Genomic DNA, 17,887 nt, shown 5'->3' on the forward strand with positions numbered 1-17,887 from the left:
GCGTTTTCTTTAAATTCCCGCTCCCAGGCCTGCGAGAGTCGGGGGCTGTGGGGACACGGGCATCGGGCAGTCAGGGAGGGGCAGCTGGGGGTGGTCCCGACATAACAGCTGGGCCCTGGCCGGTGTGGCTCAGTGGGTAGAGCGCCGGCCCACGGACCGAGGGTCCTGGGTTTGACCCCGGTCAAGGGCACGTACCTCGATTGGGTTGCAGGCCCCTCCCCGGCCCTGGCCCCGGTCGGGCGCGTGCAGGAGGCAACCCGTCGAGGTGTCTCTCTCACGTTGATGTTTCTCCCTGCCTTCCCTCCCTCTTCCACTCTCTCTAAAGATCAATGGGAGAACATCCAGGGGGGAGGATTACAAATCAAGGAACAAGCCTTCCTGTAAGCCATGAGCTTCGGCAGCAACGTATCCATGTCGCTGATTAACTGTAACACTCATGCCTGATGGCGACTCCAGCAGGAGCCGTGTGTGCGTGTGTGTGTGTGTGTGTGTGTGTGTCACGGATGCCGCTCGTGTGCCTAGCACAGCGCTGAGCCCGTGGCGGGGGGGGGGGGGGCACCCCCAGCGGGTGCGGGGACGCAGCCCTTGGCTGCCGGGGCCAGAGCCTGCGGGGCGGGAGCTGCTGGGCCAAGATCCGTTCTTTCTCCCTCTGCCTTCGTGAGAGACGTGTTTTCCGTTTCTACTGTTTATTTTTCTGCATAAAAGATGGGACCCACCCGAGGTCTGGAGACGAGTGGACTGTTGCCTGAGCCGGGGCCCCGGCCGTGGGGGGCGGAGGCGGGCGGCGCGGAGGCCGCTGGGTGAGCCCCTCGATCTTGTGAAGACGTTGGCGGCTTAAAGGCTTAGCAGGCGGCCCTTGGGGGGATTCACGCGAGCTGTTAAGGATCTTCTCTGGCCCCCGAGCGGCCCATGAGCCCGGCCTTCCCACCTGGAAGGCGAGTTTCAGGAGGGTCCCCGCCCCCTTCCTCGCCGCCTCCCCCTGAGCCCTGTTTGAGTCTGTGACTGTGTTGGGGGGGTCCCTCCTTCAAAGCACCAGAGGCCCACCTCCCCTCAGGCCGGGGGTCTCTTTTGGGGGGAGAGCCTCCAGCTCTGGGGGCAGGGGGGCCGGGGATCAAGTTACAGACCTGCTTTTAAGTGCCTCTCGGAGGACAGGATGTGCCCAGGGGGGCTCTCTCTGGTTTATCCAGAAAAGCCAGGAAGCTCAGAGAAACTGGGGAGGTCGAGGGGGGGTCCCCTGATTCTGTTTCGCGTGCCTATCAGGAGCTGGGGTGCAGGCAGCCTGCCTTTCCCAGGATGCACCCCCCCTTTCAGTGGGGGGATGGAAGGAAAGGGCCGTGTGCAGAGGGAAGTGGGGGGGCCCTGACATTCGGGGCTGCGCTGGGGGGGTGTTTATTGTCTCTCCACAGAGGGGTCTTCACCCCACGCGCCCCACTTCCCTGGTCCCAAACCCCAGTACTTTTTTAAAAAAACAAACACATTTTTATTGATTTCAGAGAAGAAGGGAGAGGGAGAGAGAGAAACATCAATGATCGGCCGCCTCCTGCACGCCGCCCACGGGGGATCCATCGAGCCCACAACCCTGCCATGTGCCCTGATGGGGAAAGGAGCCGGTTCAGGGGCCAAGGTTCAATCAGGGAGCCCCGCCGCCTGGGCCGGCCACACGTCTGTGAGGTGGTTGGGAAGGAAGAAAGAGGGAGCAGAAGCCTCCTCCTGGGCCAAGTCCTTTTTCGGGGCCGCGTTCGAGCTGCCACTGTGTGCGAGCAGGAGGCGAGGGGCCGGGGGTCCTGGCGGCCAGCGGCCATAACGGCCTAGACCTCGGCTGCAGGAGAGGCCGCTCCCCGGGGGCTCCTGGCCTGATCCCCGCTCGCCGCCTCCTCCTCGCTGTTCTGTTCCGTCGGGGGAGGGGGGTGCTTAAACGCGGGAGAGGCTGGAGGAGCCTGCACGTCTGATTATGATCCCCGTCCCCGAGCCCAGGCCCCCCAGACCAGCTGGGGTTCGTTTCCTCGCCTTTGATCCTTCCCTGACGCGAGCTGGGGTTCTGTTCCCGCCGCCCGCCCGCCAGGCCGGGATGTTTCCCATTAGCGGCCAGAGCGCCCTTGGCTTTTCTTCTTCCCACATGTGCGCAGGGCCCGCCGCCCGGCTGCCCGCTGAGTCCTGCTGAGAGGATGGCGTCCGAGGGCCCCTGTTCGCCGGGGCCTGTGCTGGCCGCAAGTCCCACGGACGCCCGAGGTCCCCGTGGGGACCCTCCCCAGTGGGGGGCGTGCAGGCGGCAGCCGGTCCATGACTCTCTCATCATGGATGTTTCTCTCTCTCCGTCTCCCTTCCTCTCTGAAATCAACAAAAACATATTAAAAAAAGGAAAAAAAAAGAAAAACCCACGAGTATAATGCAAAACAGCTTGGTGTTTTACAAAGTGGGCTTTCAGCAAAGATCCGGAACGTCCTGAAACCCATGGAAATGGTGTGTGTGTGTGTGAGTGTGTGAGTGAGTGTGTGTGTGTGTGTCTGTGTGAGTGTGTGTGTGTGTGCGTGAGTGTGTGTGTGTGAGAGTGTGTGTGAGAGTGTGCGTGCGTGTGTGTGCGTATGTGTGTGAGTGAGTGTGTGTGTGTGTGTGTGCACGCGCGCGTGTGTGTGAGTGAGTGTGTGTGTGAGTGTGTGTGAGAGAGTGTGTGCGTGTGTGTGTGAGTGAGTGTGTGAGTGTGTGTGTGAGTGTGTGTGTGAGTGTGTGTGTGAGTGTGTGTGTGTGAGTGTGTGTGTGTGAGTGTGTGCGTGTGTGTGTGTGTGAGTGTGTGTGTGAGTGTGTGTGAGTGTGTGTGTGTGAGTGTGTGAGCTGCAAACCCCCTGCAAACAAACCCGCGCTGTTCTACCGGCTCTCAGCTGACGACGAGAAGGTAAGAAGAGAGTGTCTGACAGTCTGTTCGATAAAAAAAATAAAACGAGAAGAAACTGACGGAAAATCAAGGGAGGGCCTTCGCGACACTGACGAGCTCACAGCCTCAGGGAAGGAACAAAAACCAGGTAAACTCCGGCCCGGCCGCCCTTAGTGCCGGAGGAGCCAGCTCAGCGGCCGCGTCGTCGCGGGAAGTAACATTTCACTCCGTGTCCTAAGCGCCAGCGAGGACGTGGTTTTAATTAAAAGCTGCCTGTTGTTAAGCGGCAAATCAAATGCAATTATTCTGGGAGCTTTTACAAAAGGAAGTCCCAGTCCAAGCCCCCTGTCCCCCCTCCCCGCCCTCCAATCACACGTCAGCTGTCTGCAATGGAGAGGAAGAAGGGGGCTGCCCCGTGAGCCCGGCTGGTGAGCTCAGTGGGCAGAGCGTCGACCTGTGAACCAGGAGGTCACGGTTTGGTTCCCAGTCAGGGCACAGGCCGGGTTGTGGGCTCCCTTCCCAGTGGGGGGCGTGCAGGAGGCAGCCGATCCGTGGTTCTCTCTCATCACAGATGTTTCTCTCTTTCTCTCCCTCTCCCCTCCTCTCTGAACTCAATCAATATATATATATGTTTTTTAAATCGTCACATCGTTTACCTTAACCTTGCACGGCTGGTGTCTCGGTGACGCCGGGAGGAAAGGATTAAGGAGGCAGCGCTGTTCTCGTGTTGGGACTCCACGAAATCGCCACCCGAGGACGCGGGGACTGTTATTTGGACCCGCCGTGGCTCCGCTGGTGGTGAATGACGTCACCAAGCTGGAGGCCTTTCTCGTTACCGTCCTGCCAGCTCCCGGCCGGCCGGCCCACACGCTCCCTTTTCTTGTCTGCGAACCCAAACCCTGCCATGGTCTGAGGCCCAGGTGCTCCCGGGCGCCCCCTGACGCCGCCCTGGGGTTCTGAGGGTCAGAGGGCCTGTGATTCCCACCAGTTCTCACACCCAGGAAGATGCAAATCTCCCGGGAGGGCCTCCCCCACCCTCACCACCGCACCCCCACGCTGCCCCCCAGTGCTGCTCCCAGCGGCTCTAGGCCCAGCGCGCTTTGTGCAGATGCGGACGGAGGTGGCCGGCCGCCCGGGGGGCTGTGATTTATAGGCGGGGGCCTGTCTGCCCTGAAAGGGAAGGGGCGCCTTTTCCCTGGGACCCGGCGCTGGGGCTGAAAGCCTCTCCCTGCGGGCGCTCAGCTGGGCCCGGGGCCCAATCGAACACATTGAGGCTTTGTTGGCGGGATGGGCGGTGTGGGGAAGGCGCCTGAATACGGGGCTCACAGGGAGGGGTGCGAGACGGGGAAGGGGGGCCTCCTCATCCTCTGGGGACCCAGTTGTCCTAAAGGCCTCACCCCTCTCAGCCGGGGGGGACGCCCCTGGACATGCACCCCCCCACGCCCCAGCCATGCGACGTCTGGGCAGGGCCGCCACGGGGGAGGGGGCGGTGGGACGCGGACTGTCAGCACCGTTGTCCAGGGTGGGAGGGCGCAGGGCAAACCTGCTGCTGTCCCTCCCCAGTCCTGCGGGGTGAAGGGGCGCCCGTGGGTCCCCAGAACCCGCAGACTCCCTTCCTGACAGCCCAGCCGCCCAGCGGGCAGGGACCCCTTATAACTGACAAGTGTTCTGCGGAGATTCTTCAAGACCTAGTCTTGGCTCCAGGCCTGTCCATCCATCACCGCCTGCATCTCCCCGGCCCCAGGGATTGGTCCAGAGATGGGCCAATCAGAGCCATCCTGGGTGCTCATTGGCTCTGTGGTGGGAGACACGTGGTCTTCCCCTTGGGAATGCCGAGGTGATGGAATGGAAGGTCTAACGGCTGGCATCTCTTTTTGTTTTCATTTAAACAACTTTTTAAAAATATATATGTTTTTATTGGTTTTTAGAGAGAGAGAGAAAAACATCAATGATGAGAGAGTCACAGATCGGCTGCCTCCTGCACGCCCCCCACTGGGGATCGAGCCCGCACCCCGGGCCTGTGCCCTGACCAGGAATTGAACTTCGACCTCCTGGGTCCTAGGTCCATGCTCAACCACTGAGCCACACTGGCCGGGTGATTTTTTAAAAATTTTTTAGAGAGTGTTGAAGGCAAGGAGGGAGGGAGAGAGAGAGAAACACGGATGTGAGAGAGACGCATCTATTGGTTGCCTCCCACATGCACCCTGACTGGAGCCGGGGATTGAACCTGCACCCCAGGTACCTGCCCTTGACTGGGAATCGAACCCGGGACCGCCTAGGGCAGTGGTTCTCAACCTTCCTAATGCGGCAACCCTTTAATACAGTTCCTCATGTTGTGGTGACCCCACCCATAAAATTATTTTCGTGGCTACTTCATAACTGTAATGTTGCTACTGTTATGAATCGTCATGGAAATATCTGATATGCAGGATGTATTTTCATTGTTACGAATTGAACATAATTAAAGCATAGTGATTAATCACAAAAACAATATGTAATGATAGATGTGTTTTCCGATGGTCTTAGGCGACCCCTGTGAAAGGGTCGTTCGACCCCCAGAGGGGTCGCGACCCACAGGTTGAGAACCGCTGCTCTAGTGCGAGAGCTGACGCTGTAACCACTGAGCACACCGGCCAGGGCCACACACACACTCTCAGTGCCTCATCCCCCCACGTCGATGGGTCTCGGCTGCACCTCCTTGGCGGGTGCCACGGGCGCGCAGTAGGGTGGCTTTCAGCGACCGCACCGGGGGCGGGGGGCCGGGGGGAGTCCAGCCAGGCACGGTGTGGAGGCCGCAGAGACACCACGCTGTGGAAACGAGGCTCCGGCCCCCGCCGTTCGGTCCCGGCAACGCCGGGGCTCGGCTGTCACCCGTCTCCGGGAATCGCGCCCAAGTCCGCGCCTCAGCGTTTTGTTTACGAAGCTTTTCCGTTCGGCCCCCTTCCCGGCCCGCGCTCCCTCCCCCCCCCCGCCTCATTTTTCTTATTTTAACTTATTTAATCTTCCTGTCTCGTCAGCATCTTTGTAAGTCTCTTTTTTGGAGCAAGACAGAGTATGAGAAATTAATACACGGACGTCAGATATTTATTGTGCAAAGGAGCAGCCGCACGTGACCCATCTGGCGGCCGGTAATTGCTCGTATACATCACCGCGGCGTCCTGTCACCGCGAGCCGAACCTTCCTTCTCTCTCCTGTTCACTTCATCTTGAGGTCTCTCTCCTCTCTGTCTCTCTCTGTCTCTCCTCTCTGTCTCTCTCTGTCTCTCTCTGTCTCTCTCTGTCTCTCCTCTCTGTCTCTCTCTGTCTCTCTCTGTCTCTCCCCCCTCTCTCTCTCTCTCTCTCCCTCTGGAGTATAATTTATAATTTGGGTGGAAGTCAAGATACTTTTTGTCGCATGAAACAGTGCAGGGGAGCCAGCTCACACATGCACGCATGCACACACACGTGAGCACGCACACGCGCACACACACATGGTCACTAAAAATCATCATTGAATTGTGCACGTCAATGACTGAATTTCAGAGGATGCCAATGATACTTCACTAACGTTGCTTAAGCCCGGCCGGTGTGACTCAGTGGTTGGGGAGGCCAGGGTTCGATTCCCGGTCAAGGGCACAGGCCCAGGTTGTGGGCTCGATCCCCAGTGGGGGGCCTGCAGGAGGCAGCGGATCCGTGTTTCTCTTTCATCACTGATGTTTCTCTCTCTCTCTCCCTCTCCCTTTCTCTCTCTGAAATCCATAAAAACATATTTTTTAAAATAAAATCCATAGAAAAAATTATCCTTGGGTGAGGATTAACCAAAAAGAAATAGAAAGTGTGTCTACCAGCGGCCGGCAAACTCATTCGTCAACAGAGCCCAATATCAACAGGACGACGATTGAAATTTCTTTTGAGCCAAATTTTTAAACTTAAACTATATAGGCAGGTACATTGTGATTAACTTAATGAGGGTACTCCTCAGGCTTAGAAAGAGCCACACTCAAGGGGCCAAAGAGCCGCAGGCGGCTCAGAGCCACAGTTTGCCGACCACTGGTCTAGGCTGTGTGTGTCGGGGGGGGGGCGGGGGTGGCAGCCCAGGAGAGGTGATGGGTGGATTTGAGGCGCGACCCGCTCGCGTGTGTCCAGGGCGGACAGCGACGACCGCTGGGCTTGGGGTGTAGGGACCCCGGGAGACTCAGCCCCGAGGAGAAGTCTGAGGTCTGGACCGCGGTCCGGGGCTGAAGCCGGGCCGGCCGGGCTCTGTGTCCCGTGGTTCCCTCGGAGGAAACGCAGGCGCGGCCGGCTCGGCAGCTGGCGCCGGCAGGAAGCTGCAATCAGGGAGGAGGGCCTGAAATCGCCGGGTGCGGGCGTGGGAGGGAGCGAGCGGAGAAGCGAGCTAACGACTTCCTGGGCTCGGCGGCCAGGTGCCCGGACGAGGCGTGCTCACTCCCTCCTGACGTGCGGAGCCGCGGGGGCCACGCCGGGAAACTGCTGACGGCACGCGTCCGGGGTGTCTCGCGAGGGACCGGACACTTCTCCGTGGCTCCCCCCCCCCCCAATTTCTTCGATTGTTTTGCTCAAGATCCTGATAGGAAGCCCGGCCGGCCTGGCTCAGTGGTGAGCGTCGACCTAGGAACCAGGCGGTCAGGGTTCGATTCCCGGTCGGGGCACAGGCCCAGGTGGCGGGCTCGATCCCCAGCGGGGGGCGTGCAGGGGGCAGCCGGTCCGTGATTCTCTCTCATCATGGATGTTTCTCTCTCTCCCTCCCTCTCCCTTCCTCTCTGAAATCAACAAAAAATAAAAAGTAAATTTGTTAAAAGGATCTCGATGGGGAAGAAAGCCTTCTGACCGTCTCTTACGGCGAGGTATTGACTTAGATGCCGGCCGTGGCCGTGGGCCTCTCCCATCTGGATTTCCCGCGCGGCTCTCGGTCCCACCGCCCTCCCCGTGGGTGAGTCGCTCGGTGGAGACGCATGGCCGGGCCCCCATCGTGGCTGCCCAGAGCCGCCGCCGGCCCTCGGTGGTGGGAGCCTCTGATCCCCTGAAGCGGGAGAGAGACCGGCCCCTGGCCGCCCTGAGCCGAGCGGCCACTCCGTCTGCCCCCGGACGCTCCCCTGAGAACTGGTTCCAAGGACACGCGAGGCTTTATTCTCCTTCGTGAGCAAACAGCCCGAAGCCGCACACGCCCGCGGCGGCCCCTCCTCTCCGCTCCTCTGCCCGGTTGCCGCCTTCTGGCTGGGAGACCCTCTCCCTCGCCGTGTCCACGCCACACCTGCCCCGCGTCCGGTAGATGCGTCCGTCCGCTGCAGCATTTACCGCGCTGACGCCCTGCGGGCTGTGCTCACTCCTCTTCCAAGGCCCCGTCTCCCCACAGCGAGGGGGCCCCAGTGGCAGAGCCGTCTCTGGGGTCCCCTGTTCTACCCTCGGAGCCTGGCACACAGTAGGGGCGTTGGGGCACCCCGCCGGCTGTTGGCATGAATTAAATCAGAGCATCTATAGCAAAGGTCGCCGCAGATCGCGTGCAGGGCGAACCCCCTTCCTTCTTCCCTCGCTTCCCGGATTCTTTCCCCTGCGGGGGGCCCGTCAGCGGGTGCCACTCATTCCGCCTCGGAGGGTTTAAATGACACTGAGCTCGGCGTTTCATTGAAACTTCCCACCTTCCCGAGGCGGACAGGCCGGTGAGAACTCAGCCGAGTCTCTTCCTCGCGATGTTCACAGTCATTATGTCGCCTGGTGCCGCGTGCCCAGGGGCCGCCGCTCCCAGGGACACCAGCTGGGTCTCGGGGGCCCCGGGGGCGGTGTGTTCACCCCTGATCGATACGCAGGCTGGCTTCCCGCGGGCTTCTGTGCGGAGGCGCCTGATTTAATGAGTGTCGGTTCGTGAGCTCTGAACGGCCGTGTGGCTCGGGCCGAGGACGCGCCGCGGAGCACATGGACGCGGCGCCCGGGACCCGGGACCCGCGGGCTTCATGTCGTCTGTTTCGTTCATTTGCATCTCGATGTGGTGCTCGGCGTGGCCGGGGCCCCCGCGTGGGGCGGTGAGCACAAGCCTAGCCCTTTCTTCTCGTCACTCTCTGAACTGACGTCTGTTGGGGGGGAGTCCAAACACAGAGAAACCAGCGAGCATCACGCAGTGCGTGTCCGTGCGTCCACCCTTCAGCTCTAATAATTGCCGTGTGCCGCCATGCTTCTTTCCAGATGCTTCCATATGTATGCAAATTGATCGCAGAGAGGAAGGGAGAGGGAGAGAGAGGGAAACATCAATGATGAGAGAGAATCATGGATCGGCTGCCTCCTGCACGCCCCCCACTGGGGATGGAGCCCGCAACCCAGGGCACATGCCCTTGACCGGAACCGAACCTGGGACCCTTCAGGCCGGCGCTCTGTCCACTGAGCCACACCAGCCAGGGCCTAGATTCTCCCTTTTATTGCTCTTCTGTCTTCTCGTGCAAGAACACATTCTGGGTTGGCCATCTTGCTCCTACTGACGGACGATGGGTAGTTGTGTTGTTTCTAACTTTCTGCTAAAACCTCTAAGAGCATAGCTTCCTTCCAGATACATTTCCTTTGGTGCATGGGGTTGTGTGTGTGTGTGTGCGCGCGCACATGTGTGCATAGGTATGTGTGTCTGCATGTGTGTGCATGCATAGGTGTGTGTCTGCATGTGTGTGCATAGGTATGTGTGTGTCTGTGTGCATAGGTCTGTGTCTCTGTGTGCATAGGTATGTATGTGTGCATGTGTGCATAAGTGTGTGTGGCTGATGTGTGTGCATAGGTATGTGTGTCTGCATGTGTGTGCACAGGTATGTATGTCTGCCCATGTGTGCATGTGTGTGCATAGGTATGTGTGTGTGTGCATAGGTATGTGTGTGTGCGCATAGGTATGTGTGTGTCTGTGTGCATAGGTATGTGTGTGTCTCTGTGTGCATAGGTATGGGTATGTGCATGTGTGTGCATAGGTATGCATGTCTGAATGTGTCTGCATGTGTGTGCATAGGTATGTGTGTCTCTGTGTGCATAGGTATGTGTGTCTCTGTGTGCATAGGTATGTATGTGTGCATGTGTGCATAGGTATGTGTGTGCATAGGTATGTGTGTCTGCATGTGTGCGCACAGGTATGTATGTCTGCCCATGTGTGCATATGTGTGCATCGGTATGTGTCTGTGTGCATAGGTATGTGTGTGTCTGTGTGCATGGGTATGGGTATGTGCATGTGTGTGCATAGGTATGCATGTCTGAATGTGTCTGCATGTGTGTGCGTAGGCATGTGTGCATGTGTGTGCATAGGTGTGTGTGTGTGTCTCTGGGGCAGAAGCTTAGAAGTGGGTTACGGGGCGGGTGCATTTTTCGCCCTTAGCCCCGCCAGCTGCCCCGCCCATTTCCGTCAGCAGAGAAGCAGCCCCCGTGTGAGGCAGGACGGGGACCGCTCCCCGCGGAACCTTAGGGAAGGGCGGGTTCCGTTTGGATGCGTCTCCCAGGGGGCGCCTGCAATGCTAGCACGGAACCTCCAGCCTCACTCTCCCATCCGCGGAGTGGGAGCATCGGCCCAGGGGGCTCGCTCTCTGTTGCGGCGTCAGGGGCCTGTACCGTCAGCTTCTGGGGCAGGACGAAAACCATGAGATTTCTTCGTTAATTTTTTAAAAGCCCAAGTTAGTATTTCTTCTTTTTTTAAATGTATCTTTATTGTTCACAGTGTTACCGATGCCCCCCGTGCCCCCCCATTGGACCCCCTCCATCCCGCGTACACACACACACACACACACACCCACCCACACACACACCCCCCCCACACACCCACGCACACGCACGCACGCACACACACACCCACGCACACGCACACGCACGCACGCACACACACACCCACACACACGCAGACGCACACGCACACCCACACACACCCACATACACACACCCCACACACACGCACACACACACACACACACACACCCAGGCTCGCACGCTATTTTTTTATCTGTTGCAAAACCATCACCACAATCTCTCGTCAGCATCCATCCCCACACAGAGTTACAATATGTTTTTCTCGTGAAGCAATTGGCCAATTTCCTGCCAGCAGGCAGGCCAGCCTGGTCTTGCCCCCAAATCCAATTTCTCAAAAGTAACGGAGAATCCAAATGTATATGTTCTCTCTCATTTCAAAGAGTGGCCCAACCTCCCCCTCCGTCCCCCTCCCCCCTCCCTCCTCCTCCCTCCCTCCCCCTCCTGTCCTCCCTCCCCCTCCTGTCCTCCCTGTGCCTTAGACCTGAGGGCACGGCGGAGGCGGCCGAGGTCCAGGGTGAGGGCCTCACTAACAGGAGCGCCCTCGGGGCCTGGCCCGACCTCTGGGGTGGACAGCCCCGTCCGGCCATCCCTGCGCGGTGGCCTCATTATTGCTGTCCCTGAGGCTGCTGGGAGGCCGGGAGGGAGGGTTGATGGTCTGGTTTTAGACGGAGCCGCCCTCCCCGCCTCTGTGTCCTGCTGTTCCCGCCGCCCTGGTTTGATGCCCAGACGGGGACGATCTTGTTTCCACTTTTTAATAGAGTGTTGTCTTCGCGAGGGACTTGAGGGAAGCAGGCAGCTGCCGAGACACGTCCGGCCGTGAGTCCGCAGGCGGCAGCTCCCAGCCCGTCCACACCGGCGGCGGGGACCCGGCAGGAGGGGCCTGGCGAGGCTCGGTGGCTCCGGCACCAGCCACCGGGGTCCCGGGAGGGACAGGGCCCAGGCGCGGGCGGGCTGTGGGGGTCAGTGCCGGCTGCTCCGGGGGCGGCCGCCGGGGTCCCAGGGCACCTACCCGTTTCCTTTGCTCACTGACTCATTCATTCATTCACTCATTCATTCACTCACTCATTCATACACTCACTCATTCATACACTCACTCATTCATTCACTCACTCATTCATTCACTCACTCATTCATTCACTCACTCATTCATCACTCACTCATTCATTCATTCACTCATTCATACACTCACTCATTCATACACTCACTCATTCATACACTCACTCATTCATACACTCACTCATTCATTCACTCACTCATTCATTCATTCACTCATTCATACACTCACTCATTCATACACTCACTCATTCATACACTCACTCATTCATTCACTCATTCATTCACTCACTCACTCATTCACTCACTCAGTCATTCATTCACTCACTCATTCATTCACTCATTCATACACTCACTCATTCATATCACTCATTCATTCACTCACTCATTATTCACTCACTCATTATTCACTCATTCATTCACTCACTCATTCACTCACTCATTCACTCACTCACTCATTCATTCATTCACTTATTCTGTCAATCTCACCAAGTGCTCCCCATCCCAGACATGACCTTGGCCTCGGAGAGAGGACTTCCCTCCATGGGCTCCCTGTCCAGCAGGTGGAGAGAGACGCCTGACACCTGAGCAGAGATGAGCAGATCAGCCAGGAGCATTGTGGGGAGAGCGAGGACGGCAAGGAGGACAGTAACATGAGGGGAGGGGGGGGGCCGGTGGAGGTCGACGGGGCTCTCTCTTGGGGGCAGACTCCTCGGGCCTCCCAGGGGTTAGGTTAGGGGGCAGTTGTCATTTGCAGCGGCTGCATCCTGTCCCCTTGGTGTGGGTTCTCAAAGTGGGGTCCTGGACGGGCAGCATCACCTGAGAGCTTGTTAGAAATACACATTCTGTCCAGCGGGCGGGGCTCAGTGGTGAGTGTTGACCTAGGAACCAGGAGGTCAGGGTTCGATTCCCGGTCAGGGCACAGGCCAGGTTGCGGGCTCGATCCCCAGTGGGGGGCGTGTAGGAGGCAGCCGATCCGTGATTCTCTCTCATCATGGATGTTTCTCTCTCTCCCTCTCCCTTCCTCCCTGGAACCAACACAAATATCTTTAAAAACAGAAGAGGGCTTTGCTCAGGGGCTGGCTGGAAGCGTCTCACACATGCAGACACACGTGTGAGAGGCGGCAGCGGCGGGGCCACCGGTTCCTCCTCCCGCAGCGGGAAGGCAGGTTTCGGGGGCTGAGAGGCCCCCTTCCGTTCAGGGCTGCGTCTCCCTGAGCGCCCAGACCCTCCCCACGAGGCTCCCTCCTTCCCCGACGCTGGGTTTGAACGTCCCGTTCACAGTCCGCGACGTGGAAGCCCGTATCATGAAAGGAAAAAACAAAAACAAAAAACAGGAAAAGAGAGAAAAAGAGAGACTTCCATCTCCTCCAGGCCCTTTCCCGCCGTGTCCGGCCACCGGCAGGAACGCGTTTTGTACCTCGCGGTCCGGCGGCTCATTAACGTGATTACGCCAAACGCTGGGCAGCCAGGCGGCCGCAGATGCGAACCCCGGGCCTGAGACTCACATGCGGGGGCGGGCGGGGGCGGCGGGACGGGAGGTTTTGTGTGTGTTTCTAATGATCTGTCATTAGTGTGTGGGTGGGAGGGGGTGTGGGCCACATTGGAAATAAGCTCTTTGGTTTTGAGGAGAAAGGCCGTCGTGAAGAGCAGGAACGCGGCTCCTTTTATGGCCGTGAATGGAGCTGATTGCGACCCGCAGGATTAATGCGGCGTCTTCGTAAGCAACGCCACCACCTGCCGTGAGCGGGCGCCTCCCCGCGAAGAGGCAGCCACGGCCCCCCGAGCCGCGGGCACGCGAGCGGCAGACGCAGTGGGTTCAGTTCTGCGGGGAGTGTCCGCACGGGCAGCGCCGCTCCTCCCTGATGTGTGAAACCATCAGTTACTGTTTGTTAGATTCTTTTAGAGAGAGAGGAAGGGAGTGGGAGAGAGAGACAGGACCATCATGATGAGAGAGAATCACGGACCGGCTGCCTCCCGCACGCCCCCCACTGGGGATCCAGCCGGAACCCAGGCCTGTGCCCCGACCGGGAATCGAGCCCTGACCTCCTGGCTCGTAGGTCGATGCTCATCCACACCAGCCAGGCGGGGACGCTTATTGTTACCTGATCGACGGCAGAGGAAAGCGTCACCTCGTCCTTCCTCCAGGGAGCCTCCTGGGCATCGATTCCTGACCCCGCTCAGGGCAAAGGCTGGCCCCAGCCCATCTTCCCACACACCCCACCCCGCACACCCCACCCCTCACATCCCACCCCGCACACCCCACCCTCACACCCCACCCCTCACACCCAGGGACACAAGCCTTCTCTCCACCAACCCTCTGCTCGGGCTCCTGCTCTGAATCCTCTCCCCATCCTTCATGTCGCGGCTCAGCGAGAACCACGCCTACGCCTCCATCCTGGCCGACACCCCACACTGAGGGTCACGGTGGTGGTGACGCATGACGGTGGCTGAAAGGGTCACATCCCCCGGGGCCGTTCCATCTGGGCCCGGTGGCAGGGAACGTGTCGGTGGCAGGGACCGTGTCTCGGGGCCCCTATCTCGGAATCACAGACTCAATTTCCGGCCGCGGCGGGGCTGCTGGGCTCCCGGTGGACGGGCCGCACTGACGGAGGACGCAATATCCCCGCCGCTGACAGGCCGAGCAGATAAAGAGAACGGATGCCGGGCAGGGAGCCGCCGACGGAAAGGCTGTCGGCTGACGGCAGATGGAAAGGGCCGGCTGTCAGCGGAGGGCCCAATCCCCTCTCCCGTGGCCGGAGGAGACCGGAATTGGACTTTTCCGGATCAATAAAAATTACTCCTCGGCCCTGTCTCCCCGGGAGACGTTGAGTGAGCAGGTGAGCGGAGTGAGCGGGTGAGCGGAGTGAGCGGGTGGGTGTTTGTCAGGCTGAGCGTCGGCCGTCAGAGCGGTTCCTTGTGGCTGGGAGATAGAGTGTCAGGAAGAAATACGACCGGGACTGGTGATTACCTCTGCTCCCTGCTCCGCTCCCTGATCGGGATCCCCACAATGTGAGATGAATTTACCGGTCGGTGCTCCGCGAAGTGCTGGAGGCTGTGGGGGTGCGGCCGGGGCCTTGGGCAGCTCCTGGGGCGCCGTCCTGTGAACATCCACCGGGTCAGGGTCGGAGGCGCGTGGACGTGGCGGTCGTGACCTGCATCTCACAAGGGAGGAAGCTGGCAGCCCGCTCTCCTCCACGTGGTCTCGGCCTCCAGGAGGCGGCTGGGCTGTGCCCTTGGGTGACGGGAGTCGTGGGAGAGGCCCCTGGAGAACGGGGCTGGGAATCCCCACTTCCGCCATCTCCTGTTGGCCAAAGCAGATCGCGAGGCCGGCCTGGGCTCAAGGAGGGGCCCGTAGCCTCCCCGTCCGGAAGGGAGGGCTGTGAAGTCACACACAGAAGGTGTAGGGACGGGAGGAGAAGTGGGGCCATTCTGCAATTGCTGGACAAACCTACTACCTTATCCTGTATATCAGCTCTGTCTACCTACCTACCTTTCTATCTGCATATGTATCCTTCTATCCATCCGTTTGTCCATCCATCCATTGATCATCTCATTTATTCGTCCATTCATCATCTATCCATCCGTCATCCATCTGTTCATCCATCCGTCCATCCACCCATCCATCATTCATCATCTATTCATTCATTCATGAATCATTTATTCAGCCATCCATCTACCCATCCATCATCCTTCTATCCATCATCTATTCATACATCCATTGATCATTGATTCAACCATCCCTCCATCCATCGATCATTTCATTTATTCATCTATTCATCATCCATCCATCCATCATCCATCCATCCATCCATCATTCATCATCTATTCATTCATCCATTAATCATTTATTCAACCATCCATCCCTCCAACCATTGGTCAATTCATTTATGCATCCATTCATCACCCATCTATTCATCCATTTACCCACCCAACTATCCATCCATCCATGTATCTACCCATCCTCCTACCATCCATTTACTCATCTATTCATTATCTATCTATCTATCTATCCATCCATCATCCATCCATTCATTCATTCATTCATCATCCATCCATCCATCCATCCATCATCCATCCATCCATCCATCATCCACCCATCATCCATCCATCCATCCATCATCCACCCATCATCCATCCATCCATCATCCATCCATCCATCATCCATCCATCATCCATCCATCCATCCATCCATCCATCATCCATCATCCATTCATCCTTCCATGGAAACTCAAGATCCAAGAAGATAAACACTTGCCAAACATCACGTGGCTGCTGATGAGATCAGCCCTGGATCCCCCCGTGGCCAAGCTTTACGTCCAAAACCACTGGCAGACCGCACTGTCTTCTTTACGATGTCCGTCTGCTTTAGCTCAAGTTAGTACGTCAAAGGGCCGCGGGTTCAATTCCTGCTCAGGGCACGTGCCCGGGTTGTGGGCTCACCCCCCAGCCTGGGGCGTGCAGGAGGAAGTCAATGGCTGTGTTGCTCTCACATCGATGTTTCTCTGCCTCTCCCTCTCTCTAAAACTCAATAAGATACAGGACTTTTGTAAAACATGTATTCAACTCACGCAATTTGCGAGCATACTCACCTCACCCTCGTCGGTAACTTGCCAGCGCTCTGTTAGCTCGGCCACGTGAAGTCTCCGCCGTGCGTGATGCTTAGCAGCGAAATCTCAGTTTCCTGTGTTTCACCCTGAAACACCTACATGGTTTGGGGAGCAGGTAGAGTCCCTGCGGGCTGGTTCCGGAAGGATCATGACCACGCTACCCAAGAGGACTTTAGCACGTTCACCTCTCGTGTCTAAATCACTAACGGAGCCCAACCTGTTGAGCTCAGTGGCTGAGCGTCGACCTAGGAACCTGGGGGTCACGGTTTGATTCCCGGTCAAGGGCACAGGCCCGGGTTGCGGGTTCGATTCCCGGTGGGGGGCGTGCAGGAGGCCGCCGATCCATGATTCTCTCTCATCATGGATGTTTCTCTCTCTCTCCCTCTCCCTTCCTCTCTGACATCCATAAAAACATTCCTTTAAAAAGTGACCACCGCGTATGGACCTAAGGACTCCTGAGGCGCCCCGTGACCGCCTTGTTTTTCTTTCCTTTTCCCTCTCTGCCCCCTGCAGTGATCGAGGGCCGAGGGGTCCCGGGCCCCACCCAGAGGTTCTCCTCGCCGCCGCCCTACCTGCCCGTGAGCTTCCGCGTCCTCCGAGCCGACACCTCCTTCCCCCTGCGGGAGGCCCGCCGGGACCCCGCGCTCAACGCCAGCCTGCAGGCCCGCGTGGAGTCCTTCCTCACCTACAGGGCCCGGCGGCCCCCGCGCGTCAACGCCACCTGCGGGCCCTTCTCGGTGGAGAAGGCGGTGCCTCTGGACGCGACCTCGACCTCTCCCGGCCCCACCGAGAAGTCTAGCTCCGACTGGAAGCTGCGGGCCCACATCCTGCAGGACAAGATCTACCCGGGCCGGCCGGTCGCGCAGGTCCTGTTCCACGTGCTGGGCCGGGACTGGGCCGAGCCGGGCCCCGCGGAGCCGCTGCCCTGCCTGCGGGTGTTCGCCTTCCGGGAGACGCGCGAGGTCCGGGCCGGCTGCCGGCCGCGGGGCGCGCTGGGGCTGTGCGTGGCCGAGCTGCGGCTGCCGCCCGCCTGGTTCAGCGCCCCCGCCGTGGTGGCCGGGAGGCGACGGCCCGCGGGCCCGGCCGAGGGGAGCCCCGTGGAGCTGTACTACACCGTGCACCCCGGGGACCACGGGCACGGGGACTGCGCCGGCGGTGACCTCAGGAAGGGCAACGCCATCCGCCCCGGGAAGGACGGCCGGGAGGACGCCGCGTCCGCCCTGCAGAGGGTCGGGGCCGTGCGCCTCTACCGGGCCCAGGACCGCGGCGACCAGCTCCGCGAGCTGCGTCTGGGTGGCGGCGTGGCCGTCTGGCTGCCCTCCAGGCCGGCCAAGCAAGGGGACGTGGTCACCGCCTACGTCACCGTGACCGGCAACTCCACGGTCGACCTCTTCACCCTGAGGTAGGCTCCCGACGGCCCGGAGGCTGCGGGGGGCTGGGAAAGCCTGTCGGGTTAAGATCTGTTCGGAGATCAAGCCGATCGGGCCAGGGCTGGTCCCATGACCTGAGGTTCAGGTTGCAGCTGGGTCTGGTGTCTTTCAGAATAGGGACTCCTGGGGCAGATCTCCCCAGATAGGAGGACGGCTGGTCACCTGACC

At 59.2% G+C, this 17,887-nt stretch overlaps 1 protein-coding gene across 1 annotated transcript in view; it reads left to right on the forward strand.

Moving 5' to 3' along the window:
- TMEM132C (transmembrane protein 132C) overlaps positions 1-17,887 on the forward strand; it is a 73,493-nt gene that overhangs the window by 22,124 nt on the left and 33,482 nt on the right. Inside the window, exon 2 of the mRNA XM_059675909.1 lies at positions 16,803-17,691. Coding sequence (XP_059531892.1) covers positions 16,803-17,691 — 889 coding nt within the window. The remainder of the gene's footprint in view (positions 1-16,802; positions 17,692-17,887) is intronic.

This window comes from Myotis daubentonii, chromosome 19 (assembly GCF_963259705.1).
Source record: "Myotis daubentonii chromosome 19, mMyoDau2.1, whole genome shotgun sequence".
Classification (NCBI taxonomy): domain Eukaryota; kingdom Metazoa; phylum Chordata; class Mammalia; order Chiroptera; family Vespertilionidae; genus Myotis; species Myotis daubentonii.